At 40.4% G+C, this 15,129-nt stretch overlaps 1 protein-coding gene across 1 annotated transcript in view; it reads left to right on the top strand.

Annotated features, from left to right (window-relative positions):
- Positions 1 to 15,129, top strand: part of STAB2 (stabilin 2) — a 263,642-nt gene that overhangs the window by 26,131 nt on the left and 222,382 nt on the right. The window contains exon 4 of the mRNA XM_073620305.1: positions 14,531 to 14,616. Within this exon, the coding sequence (XP_073476406.1) occupies positions 14,531 to 14,616 (86 nt within the window). The remainder of the gene's footprint in view (positions 1 to 14,530; positions 14,617 to 15,129) is intronic.

The following is a 15,129-nucleotide window of genomic DNA, read 5'->3' as shown; positions in this document are numbered from 1 at the left end:
CTTCAGGCTTATGTGATGGTATCCAGAGAAGGTTCAGAGAAGTTCAGGAGTAATGTTGTGCACATCAGATCAAAGAATTTCTTGTTGTAATTTGTCAGCAGAATCACCAGGCACCAAAAAAGGATAAAAAAGGAACTAATAGTGAAAAGTACCGTTTGAAAAGAGGTTTATTCCATATACAAATGGGTACTTACAAAATAGTTGATAAAAACAGGCATGTAAAGGGATTAAAGATGGATCCGGACGCCGCTCACGGAGTGCGTTCCAGCAACCAGGAAGTGCGTTCCAAGGAGCAGGAAATTACGCTAGTGCCACCGGAAATACGTCGACATGTTTCGCCCACCCACAGGGCATTATATTATTTGATAACGCCCTGTGGGTGGGCGAAACATGTCAAATCGGTTCTCAGTGCAAAGACAGGGGGGGGACATATGCAGCATCGGTCTGATACTGCATCCACCTAGGTAAGTATGAATCTTTAATTTAAAAAAAGCCATACTTCTCTTTTAAATAGAGGGACATTAAAAGTGCACTTTCTTCAATAATTGTGTTACGGATACTAACATCTCTGTGAAATCACAGAAGGGTCTTACCTTCAGCAAACTCATGTTTCCTTGTAGCATCACTACCATGGGTAAAGGTGGCCATAAAATGAGAGGATGGTCGGGCATGTGGTCATCTATGTCTGCTGTAAATGTGAACAGCTCATGTCCAAATGAAATTTTCTTTGATCATTGCCATGCAGCAGTGTTTGCAATCACCTATAGACATGATGTGATCACCACATGTCTGTGGGTACTTCATTGCTGTACACAGAATAATTCATATCTGAAGGAGTGAAATCTGATATCTGGATCTTATTACTGATAAGGAGAGGGAAGAGGTAGCACATAATCCACCCTACACTCATGCTGTACACAGCACAATTAGAAATAAGGTCTATTTCCCCATCTCACTCATTATTGACATCTGCTTTCATCTTAGCATTGCATGCCTTCTAGACTTCCTGTTACAGAGAAAAATTTGATTCATAGGAGTCTCCTTTTTTTACAGCCATTTGTATTACTTTTTATAAGCAAGTCATATTTAAAGGCTATTTCCACCTTTTGCAAAAAATGAATAAATAATAATAACAAATAAACAAATGCACTCATATTTCAAAAAGCAAAAATGTGCATTTAATATTTTTTTCAATTGGAGCCTGCAAAGCATTTCAAGCATGATCAGTTAATAGTGGGTACAATGCTTTGACTCCTGCAGACTATTCCTCCTGGAGGAATTATCAATGGGCTATCAAAGTGCGATAAGGTCACCACACTTGTGCTCCATTGAGAACTACAAGCCTACTGCAGTGGCATTCAGGACGTTTGTTCTTTTTACTTCACACATTTTGGGAAAGAATGTTTGGGGTAGAACTGCACACAGCTGCACCAAATTCAAACTTGTTATAGAGTGTTGAGGTCTGATGTAACGATTAAACAATGTGGGATATTAGTTTTATTACTGTAAAACAAACATATAGCTGACAGCTGGGTAAGCAGGTAATATCATAAAATTCTTAAAGTAAATATAAAAAAAATGCTTAAAATAATTTTTTTTTTTTTTTTTAAGAAACCTTGTAGACCACCTCCTGAAAATGCTAGTTGCCTGACTATTATGCAGAATCTTTAGCTTCAGTACATGAAGTCACTGATAGAATGCACACAGGCTGTACAGTGACTTAATACACTGATGGAAATTTGGCTGGTTCAGCAGGGCCCATCCGAATGGCCATCCATGTATGGGCAGGCTGGTTGTACACAACTAAATTTGTGTAAACCAGTCTGTTGGAAAATGTTCTCCTCGATCAGCGCCCCCCAGCTATAGCTGATGCTGATCAGTGTATTCTGACAGCAAGAAAATCTCCCCACTGTCAAAATGCAAGAATACAGTAGGATGGATTCTCCTATCTACAGTGAGTGTGTGGATGGAGGAATCAAGTCATATTCTTCCTTTGAACCTGCTGATTGAACAAAAAATAAAATAAAAAAACACTTGTGTATGACCAGTCCTAGTGGTTAGCACTTGCCTTGCATCACTGAGGTCCCTGGTTTGTATCTGACTAGCTGCATGGAGTTTACATATTCTCCCTGTGCTTGCATGGGATTCCAAAGAACCACACACCAAAGAAATGCTGACAGGTTAATTAGTTCTATCTGAATTGGGCCTAGTATGTTTGCATGTGAAATAGCTCCTTGATGGCAGAGGACTGATGTGAATGTACAATATGTAAAGCACTACGTAAATTGTCAATGCTGTATAAATACCTGTAATAAATAAATACTTATTCTGGGCTAGTGACTTAATATATTAAAGCAAGGGAATCAGCATGACAGTTAGGCATATAACAGTCACAGAACAAGGATTCAGCAATGGCAGCCCCCATGTCTTTCTCAGGGAAAGTTTCCCCATTAAAAATAATTGGTTTTAGTAGAAAATTCTTTAGTCGCTTTGAAAGGCCGCGGAGGTCCAGCAGGGCCCCCGTCTTCCTTCACTTACACATCCTGCTTATAAAAGTGAAGGACAGTCTGTGAGAATAAAGCTGGTGACATTGTTACTGCTGTCAGCTCAGTGAAGAAAAATAGCCTGTGTGCTTATCATAGGGGACTGCAGGCTAGCTTTGAAAACACCACTGGCAATCAGTTCCTTCCTGTTCCTGAAAAATTAGCTGATTAGCAAAATGTTCAGGTTGTGGAGGTGATGACAAAGTATATTCATCTGTACCGTATATATTTCCTTAGGAGATAGCACTTTTTTTTTTAACAGTCAGGGACTTGATGAAAGGCGCTCTCTTTCGTCATAAAATTCCACTTTAAATTCCAAACAGTGGAAATTTCTTTGCCGGGAACAATTTTGGATGCTACCTGTTAGACCAAGTCACACTGCCATGCTGACACCGCTTATTTCTGCATTAAAGGTTACAGAAAAAAAAAAAAAGTTTAATATCATTCATGTTTGCTGTACTTTAGGAAGCAATTTATACTTTTCCCAGGACCTACCCTGAAGAAATTGCTTTATCCCACTGCCTCCGATAAAGTGTCTGTCAACGTCTTGACAGTTTCCCTTATAAACAGAAGCTATAATGATATTTTTGATTCAGATATATTTTAGTCTTTTAACATTATAAATGTTTTAATTGTTTTATGTGCCTTGCCAATGCATGTTTATTGGACAAGTACACATTTAAAGACCCATTCCCCTTTACCCCCTTCCTCCCCCAGAGGAAACCTTCCCCCCTCTGAAGTTGCCTATGCTGCCCCCCCCCAGCAGCATGTTTTTCCTCTTCCTCTAACCCCAACCACGACACTACCTGCCTGGAGTTTGCATGTTCTCCCTGTGTCTGCGTGGGTTTCCTCCGGGTACTCCGGTTTCCTCCCACACTCCAAAGACATGCTGGTAGGTTAATTGGATCCTGTCTAAATTGTCCCTAGTATGTATGAATGTGAGTTAGGGACCTTAGATTGTAAGCTCCTTGAGGGTAGGGACCGATGTGAATGTACAACGTATATGTAAAGCGCTACGTAAACTGATGGCGCTATATAAGTACCTGAATTAAATAAAATAAAAAATAAATAAATAAAACTTCTACAAGAGGAGAACAATCCTGGATGATGACATCAGCACCACTTATTGCATTAATACACTGTAATTGCAGGGCACCCTACACAGGGTGCAAAATCATCTGACATTGAGTTTTTCCTAAGATATGCAGGTCCATGTTGGTAGGCGTCATTTCAACCTGAAAGTTAAAGGACATCTTGCAGTGAAAAAGAGGTAGTGTGAGGGACAGCTCCGAACTAAAGGTGAGTATTGCAGTCAGGGTTGGTTTTACTTTTTAAAACCTCCAAAAGGAGACATTTAACCCCATAAAAGTTTTTTTTTTTTTTTTTAATTAAAAGCCTAACCAGCAGATTCTCTTTTTTTAACTGGAAGTCGGATAAGGGAAGGAGCAGAGTAGCAGACAGCCAGGGGGTGAGTATTTCTTCTGAACATTAATTGTGTCGATTTCTGCTAGAATTCTTGAACTCTATAAACATCACCTTTTTGCAATTATAGATATATATATATATATATATATATATATATATATATATATATATACACAGTGGAACCTCGGATTGCGAGTAACGTGGTTAACGAGCGTTTCGCAATACGAGCACTGTATTTTTAAAAAATCGTAACTCGGTTTGCGAGTATTGTCTCGCAAAAGGAGCACGATTCAGGCAAAAGTATGTGCAGTACCGCGTTTGGCCTGAGGAGGGGGGGCACCGGAGCTAATCGGCGCCATTCGGAAATGCACGGAAAGGCCCGAGGACAGCTCGGCTTACCTCTGCAAACCTCGGGAACAGAGTCTTTCAGCCGAGGTGTCCTCGGGCCTTTCTGGCCGTTTCCGAGGCTCTCTGACGTCCCCCCACCTCTGGCCGCATGCGGTATTGCATGCCATTGAAGGCAATGCGGAACTAATTATTTTCGTTTCCATTGACTTCAATGGGGAAACTCTCTTTGATATGCGAGTACTTTGGATTACGAGCATTCTCCTGGAACGGATTATGCTCGTAATCCGAGGTTCCACTATATATATATATATATATATATATATATATATATATATATAGCCTATACTGTTTAAAATCCAATAATACAGTGTCTTACCCTGCTCAGCAAAAAACAAAAAGCTGCTGAATGCAATTTACAGCACACTAATTTTGGGAGCATAAAACATGGAATGTAGGTTCCTTGCTAAAGAACATTATTTTTTTATCACGATGTAATGGGGAAAGTTCCACTTTAACATTGACAGAGGTGTTTATAATGATCAGCTTTTATTCATTTATGTAAAACCTTTATAACAAAAAGAAAACAAAAACTGTTGTTGTAACTACTTTAAAAAAGTGTTATCTAGAATTTCAAATAAATTTGTTAGTCAAGTCCATCTAAATCTGCTAGTGCATCTAAAGGCTGGTACACACGGGCCAAATATCAGCAGGTATCAGCCGGTTCAACAGAAACTGGACGACATTCGGCCCATGTGTACAGCAGCCTATCCAAAAGAAGGCGGTCTAATGACCAGCTTCTGTCAAATAAGCATGCTGGAAAACCAACATTCAATCATCGGTGACAGTCAATGGCCCCCTGTCAGAACACAATAGCTCAGCGGGGAGATCGCTGCACTAACATCACTTGTGTTAGTACCACGATCTGTACTTTTTTTTTTTTCAGCTCACTGCATAACACTACCCTCTCCCCAGGTTGACAATGCTGCTGTCCTAAGGTGTCTCTGTTGCTTCTGCAGTGAAGTGGAGCCACACTAAGACAAGAAGGACACTACTATTCGAATCACCAAGTAAAAATAAAGAGGATGGAAAATGTCAACTAAGACAGCAGCCACCAGCACAAGGGGCACATCTCACTGAATGCCATACCATACCATACCAAATACCATACTTTGTGCTGATTAAAAAAAAAAAAAAAAACTAAAACTTAGGTTTTAAGGATTGGTAAGCTCCAATACATTACATTTTTATTTTTGGGTTTAACACCGCTTTAAGTTTTAACACTGATTTCTACACTCTAATGCTCTGTACACACGGTCGGATTTTCCGACGGAAAATGTTCAATGGAAGCTTGTTGTCGTAAATTCCGACCATGTGTAGGCTCCATCGGACATTTTCCATCAGAATTTCCGTCACACAAAATTTGAGAGCTGGTTCTCAAATTTTCTGACAACAAAATCCGTTGTCGGAAATTCCGAGCCTGTGTACACAATTCCGACGCACAAAATTCCACGCATGCTTGAAATCAAGCAGAAGAGCTGCACTGGCTATTGAACTTCATTTTTCTCAGCTCGTCGTACATGTTGTACGTCACCGCGTTCTTGACGTTCGGAATTTGTGCGACCGTGTGTATGCAAGATAAGTTTGAGCCAACATCTGTTGGAAAAAAAAACACGGATTTTGTTGTCAGAAAATCCTATCATGTGTACAGGGCATTAGGCCTCATGCACACTGCAGCTGATAAACTCATGTTTTTGTAAGTTTGGGCATTTTTTTTCAACAGCCCTTAAACTCCCTTCTATGTTATCCTATGTGTCCATGCACACATGGATGTTTTTCAAAGTTTATCGCGTTCAAAAGCACTTCTGACCACAAAAAACGCTGAATGCTGAAAAACGCGCATAAACGCTCATGATTGCACTTTTATCAGTGTTCAGTGTTTTTTTTACATTGCAGAGCTGAATGTAAGCTGGTGTAATGTTACAAAAACACAAAAAAATGCACATACACATTTTTAAAGCAGCAGTTTCCTGCCAGCGATCCAATGTCCAGAAATACTTTTTTGAACGTCCTGTGTGCAAGGAGCCTTATGCTGGCCATACATTATACGAAAAATCAGCTGAATTCATTTTTGAAAAACGGACATTCGGCCGTGAGAGCAAATTACAGTGCCATCATGTAATGACCGAAAAATCGTTCAGTGGACATAAATAAATCATTTTTTTGTTAATTTTTTACATATACCTAGTGCAAACAGTTTGGACAGGAAACACATTAACCTTTCAATTTATCATTCATTCGGCAGAAAATTTCCAAACTTGTCCTTCGTTTTTTCGGCTCAAAAACGTCCCAACGATTATGGTTTTTGTGCCCATTAACTGGCCGATAAACGAACAAACTGTCTAAATGACCGAATTTCGGCCGATTTTTTATATAGTGTATGGCCAGCATTACACTGAAAGAAATAGTGAATGGTAATATTTTGCTGAATTTCCTGGCTTTCCATTTGTTACCAACTGCCTTTCTACTGTTATGCACTCTTATTGTGAAAAGAAATCTTTGTTCCCCTTGGGACTTACAAGAGAACAATGACTGTCATTGCTCTATTAGTTTTATGGAAACATTCCCACTGTGTAAGCATGTTCACCTGTATTGTCAAAACAGCAAATACAACATAACAAAAGGCTCAGCACTTATTTTCCTTGTCAGCACTGATTTCTGTTTTATTTTCTTACTTTTAATCAGTCATTTATACAGTTCCTCTAGCAAACACATCCTTATGTTCGGCACATCACGGATCTTGTGGACAGATTACTGGGAGGGGCTGGGGAAGACCCGGCTGTCATGGTGCACGTTGGCACCAATGACAAAGTCAGAGGCAGATGGAGTGTCCTAAAGAACGATTTTAGGGACTTAGGAGCTAAACTGAGGAAAAGGACCTCCAAGGTAGTGTTCTCAGGAATACTACCGGTACATCGAGCCACACCAGAGAGGCAGAGGGAGATTAGGGAAGTAAACAAGTGGCTGAAGAGCTGGTGTAGTAAGGAGGGGTTTGGGTTCCTGGAGGACTGGGCCGACTTCTCAGTCGGTAACCGGTACTATAGAAGGGACGGACTGCACCTAAATGAGGAGGGTGCAGATCTGCTGGGAATGATGATGGCCAAAAAGTTAGAGGGGTTTTTAAACTAGGCGATGGGGGGGAGGGTCCAGAGACAGTGATAGCCAGCGCGGAAGATACTCCAGAGGGTAGTATTGGGGGCATTAGTGGTAGGTTAACCAAAGCACAAAAACGCAAGGTGGGTATAGTAGCAAGTCCAAGTTGCAATCTTGAAACACCCAATATGAGGACAATATGCGACCGGTCTAAACTATGTGGCATGTTCACCAATGCCAGGAGCCTGGCGGACAAGATGGGTGAACTAGAGATACTGTTGTACAAGGAGGATTTGGATTTTGTGGGAATTTCAGAGACCTGGTTCAACAGCTCTCATGATTGGCTGGCAAACATTCAAGGGTATACCCTATACCGCAAGGATAGAGAGGGTAAAAAAGGGGGAGGGGTATGCCTATATATCAAGAATAATGTACAAGTGAATGTGAGAGATGACATCACTGAGGGGGCTAGGGAGGAGGTGGAATCTTTATGGGTAGAGCTCCAAAGGGATGAAGCTAAGGGGAAAATAATACTGGGAGTATGCTATAGGCCCCCTAACCTGAGGGAGGAAGTGGAGACGGATCTCCTATCACAAATTGGATTAGCAGCAAGGATGGGAAGTGTTATCATAATGGGGGATTTTAATTATCCAGACATAGACTGGGCGGAGGGAACCGCGCATTCATTTAAGGCTCGCCAGTTCCTTAATGTCTTGCAGGACAATTTTATGGGTCAGATGGTAGACGCACCAACTAGAAATAAAACATTACTAGATCTACTGATTACCAACAATACAGACCTGATAACAGATGTGGAAATACGGGGCAATTTAGGTAACAGCGATCACAGGTCAATTAGTTTCAGTATAAATCACACAAATATGAGACATGAAGGGAACACAAAGACACTGAATTTCAAAAGAGCCAACTTCCCTAAACTACAAACCTGGCTAAAAGGCATAAATTGGGATAAAATATTAGGAACAAAGAATACGGAGGAGAGATGGGTTTGCTTTAAGAGCATATTAAATAAGGGCATTAGCCAATGTATCCCATTGGGTAATAAATTTAAAAGAGCGAACAAACATCCTGGATGGCTTAACTCCAATGTAAAAATGCATATAAAAGCAAAGGAGAAGGCCTTCAAAAAATACAAGGTTGAGGGATCATCCACAGCATTCAGAATTTATAAAGAATGCAATAAGAAATGTAAGGGTGCAATTAGGATGGCTAAGATAGAACATGAAAGACACATAGCGGAGGAGAGCAAAAAAAATCCCAAGAAATTCTTTAAGTATGTAAACAGTAAAAAAGGGAGGACAGACCATATTGGCCCCATAAAGAATGAGGAAGGACATCTGGTTACAAAGGATGGGGAGATGGCAGAGGTATTGAATTTATTCTTCTCCTCAGTCTTCACGAGTGAATCGGGGGGCTTCAGTAACCAAAACTGCAGTGTTTATCCTCATGACACAACACAGGAAGCACCTACATGGTTAACAGAGGACGGAATTAAAATTAGACTTGAGAAACTTAACATTAATAAATCACCGGGACCAGATGGCTTGCATCCGAGGGTACTTAGGGAACTCAGTCAGGTGATTGCCAGACCGTTGTTCCTAATTTTTACAGACAGTCTATTGACTGGAATGGTACCAGCTGATTGGAGAAAAGCCAATGTAGCACCAATATTTAAAAAGGGCCCAAAAAACATCCCTGGGAATTACAGACCAGTTAGCCTAACATCAATAGTATGTAAACTCTTGGAGGGGATGATAAGGGACTATATACAAGATTTTAGTAATAAGAATGATATCATTAGCAGTAATCAGCATGGATTCATGAAGAATCGTTCTTGCCAAACCAATCTATTAACCTTCTATGAGGAGGTGAGTTGCCATCTAGATAAAGGAAGGCCCGTAGACGTGGTGTATCTGGATTTTGCAAAAGCATTTGACACAGTTCCCCATAAACGTTTACTGTACAAAATAAGGTGCGTTGGCATGGACCATAGGGTGAGTACATGGATTGAAAACTGGCTACAAGGGCGTGTTCAGAGGGTGGTGATAAATGGGGAGTACTCAGAATGGTCAGGGGTGGGTAGTGGGGTCCCCCAGGGTTCTGTGCTGGGACCAATCCTATTTAATTTGTTCATAAACGACCTGGAGGATGGGATAAACAGTTCCATCTCTGTATTTGCAGACGATACTAAGCTAAGCAGGGCAATAACTTCTCCGCAGGATGTGGAAATCTTGCAAAAAGACCTGAACAAATTAATGGGGTGGGCGACTACATGGCAAATGAGGTTCAATGTAGAAAAATGTAAAATAATGCATTTGGGTGTCAAAAATATGAATGCAATCTATACACTGGGGGGAGAACCTCTGGGGGAATCTAGGATGGAAAAGGACTTGGGGGTCCTAGTGGATGATAGGCTCAGCAATGGCATGCAATGCCAAGCTGCTGCTAATAAAGCAAACAGAATATTGGCATGCATTAAAAGGGGGATCAACTGCAGAGATAAAACGATAATTCTCCCGCTCTACAAGACTCTGGTCCGCCCGCACCTGGAGTATGCTGTCCAGTTCTGGGCACCAGTCCTCAGGAGGGACGTACTGGAAATGGAGCGAGTACAAAGAAGGGCAACAAAGCTAATAAAGGGTCTGGAGGATCTTAGTTATGAGGAAAGGTTGCGAGCACTGAACTTATTCTCTCTGGAGAAGAGACGCTTGAGAGGGGATATGATTTCAATTTACAAATACTGTACTGGTGACCCCACAATAGGGATAAAACTTTTTCGCAGAAGAGAGTTTAATAAGACTCGTGGCCACTCATTACAATTAGAAGAAAAGAGGTTTAACCTTAAACTACGTAGAGGGTTCTTTACTGTAAGAGCGGCAAGGATGTGGAATTCCCTTCCACAGGCGGTGGTCTCAGCGGGGAGCATTGATAGCTTCAAGAAACTATTAGATAATCACCTGAATGACCGCAATATACAGGGATATGTAATGTAATACTGACACATAATCACACACATAGGTTGGACTTGATGGACTTGTGTCTTTTTTCAACCTCACCTACTATGTAACTATGTTATACAGCTGACTCTGTTAAAACATTTAAAAAACAAAAAAAAATAACATTGCAGATTTTTTTTCACCAATTCTGAAACTGTGATCATTCTTCTTGTATGTGGGACCCTCTCATTTGCAAAGTGCACTGCAAGTTCTTTTGTTAGTACATTAAGATCTCAAGGGAATAAGGGCCATTCTGTCATTTTTGATTCATGTACTTCAAGTTAAAGCTGAAGTTTTATCTAATTATATTTTGCCTTCCCTGGTTCCCCCCACCTCCCCTTCAAGATGCTAATGAGAAAAAAAAAATCCCTTTCTGTTTTTATTGCATACTTTATTTTATGTCATAAAAAATAATAAAAAAGATGCGGCGCTAAAACATGATTGAAAAAACACACTATATAAATATATAAGTGAACCCAATGAAATAGATAAACGTAAGGATATATGTAGAAAATTACACTAATATCCAAAATTTATTAATAAATGCCAAATGTGAATAAATATATATATATATAAGTGAAAACATCCCAAAAAATTAAAATCCAAAAACCAAAATAAAAAGTCCGTGATTGAAAAAGGAAGTGTCAAAAAGTGCCAAAAAGGAAGATAAAGATGCAGATGGAGAAATCTTCTATGTCTCTTCACACCCAAGGTGGAATATCAGATGCGCTTACCAGATCCTGGTGACTGCTATTACGGCAGTCATAAACAGCACAGGGAATTTTGGGTCTCCCCACAACCTCAGCATAAGGTACCCGTGAGCGGTATGATTTCTCAGGAATGAAAAACAAGAGGACAATCCATAGTGTAATATGTCTGCACAGTCAATTTATTAAAAAGGAATTGCACTTACAAGAAATCGATGAATAAACAGCATAAACCGTGATGTCAACGAGAATCAGCGTCTCCGTCTGCTGCCTCCGATTCCTAAGTTTGTGTACAAGCCCAACACGAGAACGGACGTGGTGACGTCGTAGGCTCCTCCCTACGCGTTTCGTCACGATAGGACGTCGTCTGGGGATTGGCCAGACGACGTCCTATCGTGACGAAACGCATAGGGAGGAGCCTACGACGTCACCACGTCCGTTCTCGTGTTGGGCTTGTACACAAACTTAGGAAGTGGAGGCAGCAGACGGAGACGCTGATTCTCGTTGACATCACGGTTTATGCTGTTTATTCATCGATTTCTTGTAAGTGCAATTCCTTTTTAATAAATTGACTGTGCAGACATATTACACTATGGATTGTCCTCTTGTTTTTCATTCCTGAGAAATCATCTGCCGCTCACGGGTACCTTATGCTGAGGTTGTGGGGAGGTGATTCTCGTTGACATCACGGTTTATGCTGTTTATTCATCGATTTCTTGTAAATGCAATTCCTTTTTAATAAATTGACTGTGCAGACATATTACACTATGGATTGTCCTCTTGTTTTTCATTCCTGAGAAATCATCTGCCGCTCACGGGTACCTTATGCTGAGGTTGTGGGGAGACCCAAAATTCCCTGTGCTGTTTATGACTGCCGTAATAGCAGTCACCAGGATCTGGTAAGCGCATCTGATATTCTACCTTGGGTGTGAAGAGACATAGAAGATTTCTCCATCTGCATCTTTATCTTCCTTTTTGCCACTTTTTGACACTTCCTTTTTCAATCACGGACTTTTTATTTTGGTTTTTGGATTTTAATTTTTTGGGATGTTTTCACTTATATATATATATTTATTCACATTTGGCATTTATTAATAATTTTTGGATATTAGTGTAATTTTCTACATATATCCTTACGTTTATCTATTTCATTGGGTTCACTTATATATTTATATAGTGTGTTTTTTCAATCATGTTTTAGCGCCGCATCTTTTTTATTATTTTCTATGATGAGATTTGGAGACTAGATCTTGGTGCAGGCTGCTTTTGATTTCACAACATATACAATTTGTTTCAACCTTGAGCGCAGCTTTTAATTTTGTTTTTTCCATTATTTTATGTCATAACTGGGACTTCTTGCTTCTCTATGGAATGCAGGAATAGCGTGGCTGGTGGGAGGGGCCAGCAGGAAGCTGTACATAGCTTCCTGAAAACAAAAAAACACCCTGCCTCTGTACTAATCACAGGAGCTCTCAGTTCTGATGCAAGCAGTGGGCAAATATAAGAAGTTATGCAAATACAGTAAAAACTTGGATTGCGAGCATAATTCCTTCCAGAAGCATGATTGTAATTCAAAGCACTTGTATATCAAAGTGAAGAAATAATGGAAGCTCAGATGATTTGTTCCGCAACCATTTATTCATAAGTTCTTCAGTTTATAATCCATATAAAAAGATTGTAGCAATGTGACCAGGTTGTGTAACCATAAAATGTCCATCCACAAATGGAAGCCTCCACAGGGGGATTAGAAGCAAAATCCAGCAGGAGCTACAGAGTATAAAAAGAGGAGAGGCGCCTCTAAGTGTAGGAATAGGGTTACATTTAATGAAGGTACAGCATTTAGTAACTCACATGGTTGATGATTAAAACAGACACATCTAAGTATGCAGGCATCCGGGGTAAAGCTGTCCACATAGACCATCCTCCGCACCTCTGGCTCTCACCACTGTCAGTCTGCAATCGTGGCCAGGAAGACTACCCTGTAGTAGAGCGATCTGAAAGCGTGGCTTGAACCGCTCGTGGAGCGCAGCGTGGAAGGGACGACTTTGATGGCGGTGCGGAGGATGGTCTATGTGGACAGCTTTACCCCAGATGCCTGCATATTTAGATGTGCCTGTTTTAGTTATCAACTATGTGAGTTGCTAAATGTTGTACCTTCATTAAATTTAACCATATTGCTACACTTAGAAGCGCCTCTCTTCTCTTTTATACTCATTTGTGACGTATCGCTACTTAAATATCAAGACATCACTTGTATATCAAGTCAAAATTTATAAAAAAAAATAAAAATGTGCTTGTCTTGCAAAACACTATCAGACCAAGTTACTCTTAATCCAATGTTCTACTGTATAAAAATGCCTTAATGGGTGGATGTCAGTCTGGAGGAGTGGGTGTTCATGGGCAGGTTGCATTTGCATAACTCCCAACTTTCTGTTATGGGAATGAGGGACAACTATGTAAAAAGAAAAGGGAATGTGGGGCTTTAAATGAGGCAATTGACTCGTGGAGGTAGAGTGGTTGGTAAACATTATTTATTTGTAACAATAATTTAGAACAGATTAAAAAAAAGTATTGTCATATATCTGCACATACAAATGGCATAAACGTAATAGATACATATATGTCAACTTGGCAGCACATAAGAGATAGTGAATATTAATAAAGTATAATACAAGGTATTTCTTATTAGCAGGCATTGGTAACCTATATGCAAAAGAGCTGCTGTAAGATAGATGCACAAACACATGAGTGGTTACATACTACTCAATGAATTTTGAATGTATAAAAGATATATATGGGCCGGTAAATAGGTAGTGAGCCAGGCTTGACTGAGCATCCCATGAAAACTCGACGCGTTTCATGGCTATCTGCCATTCATCAGGAGTTGGGTACAGAAGTAAACTGTAAATACAAATGGATATGTAGTATTAATTAATATGTCCTACCCCTTTAAGGGGAGAAAAGACCTCATGGGGACAAAGAAATCTATACTCACATGTCGGCTAAAACACTGTACTTGGCTGGCAGCGAGGATGGGACCCCAAATGGTTGTCTGTTCCGGAGCTGAGGCAAGGGACCCCACCCCAGCCAAGAAAACACTCACATGGCAAGGGGTGTTTTCTTGGCTGGGGTGGGGTCCCTTGCACTTTACACACTTTCCATCAGTCCCTGCCCTCATACATACACATACTAGGGCCAATTTAGATAGGATCCAATTAACCTACCAGCATGTCTTTGGGGTTTGGGAGGAAACCCACACAGGCACGGGGAGAACATGTGTAAGAATTACACTTCTTAAACTTGAGTAACCAAGATGATATTACTAATTGTCATTTTACAGAGTGCCCTGGTGGGGTGTCATCCCCTTGTAACAACAGAGGTATATGCGCCGATGGGATGGGCGGCAATGGGACCTGTATTTGTCAAGTAAGTGTTGTGTAATATCCTTACTGCCAGTATTACCATGTAACTTTATACTTCATTACAGTAATAACCAAAATCTACTTATTTTATTATTGAAAAAAATGTTTTTGCCATATATGTTTATTAAATAATATAATCTTTCTAACAATTGGGCTACAAAAGCCCCATTCATTAATATGTGTTTTTAAACCTCTGAAATGAAAAATGAACAAAACATATCCTTCTATAGAGTGTACATGCCACTATCCAAAGCATCTAGCGTGGTTTCCATCTGCTCTGCCATTTCTCTGCTATCTGTATGAGTCACTTCTTACAGTCTGTGCAGACAACAGACAATCTCAGGAGACGGCCCTGCCCATGCACACAGAAGTTGATTGACAGCCTCAGCTGTACATGTTTCCCCATGAGACTGTGTAGGGAGGGGGGAGACAATTCCCTCCACTCAGGTCCATGGGCGTCCGCAGAACTTTTTTCGGGGGGGTTTAAGGTCACCCATGCTCTGCCCCTTTTCAATAT

This window comes from Aquarana catesbeiana, linkage group LG03, assembly GCF_042186555.1.
Source record: "Aquarana catesbeiana isolate 2022-GZ linkage group LG03, ASM4218655v1, whole genome shotgun sequence".
In the NCBI taxonomy this organism is placed as follows: domain Eukaryota; kingdom Metazoa; phylum Chordata; class Amphibia; order Anura; family Ranidae; genus Aquarana; species Aquarana catesbeiana.
The sequence above is the reverse complement of the archived record's forward strand: the minus strand, read 5'-3'. Positions and strand labels throughout refer to the sequence as shown.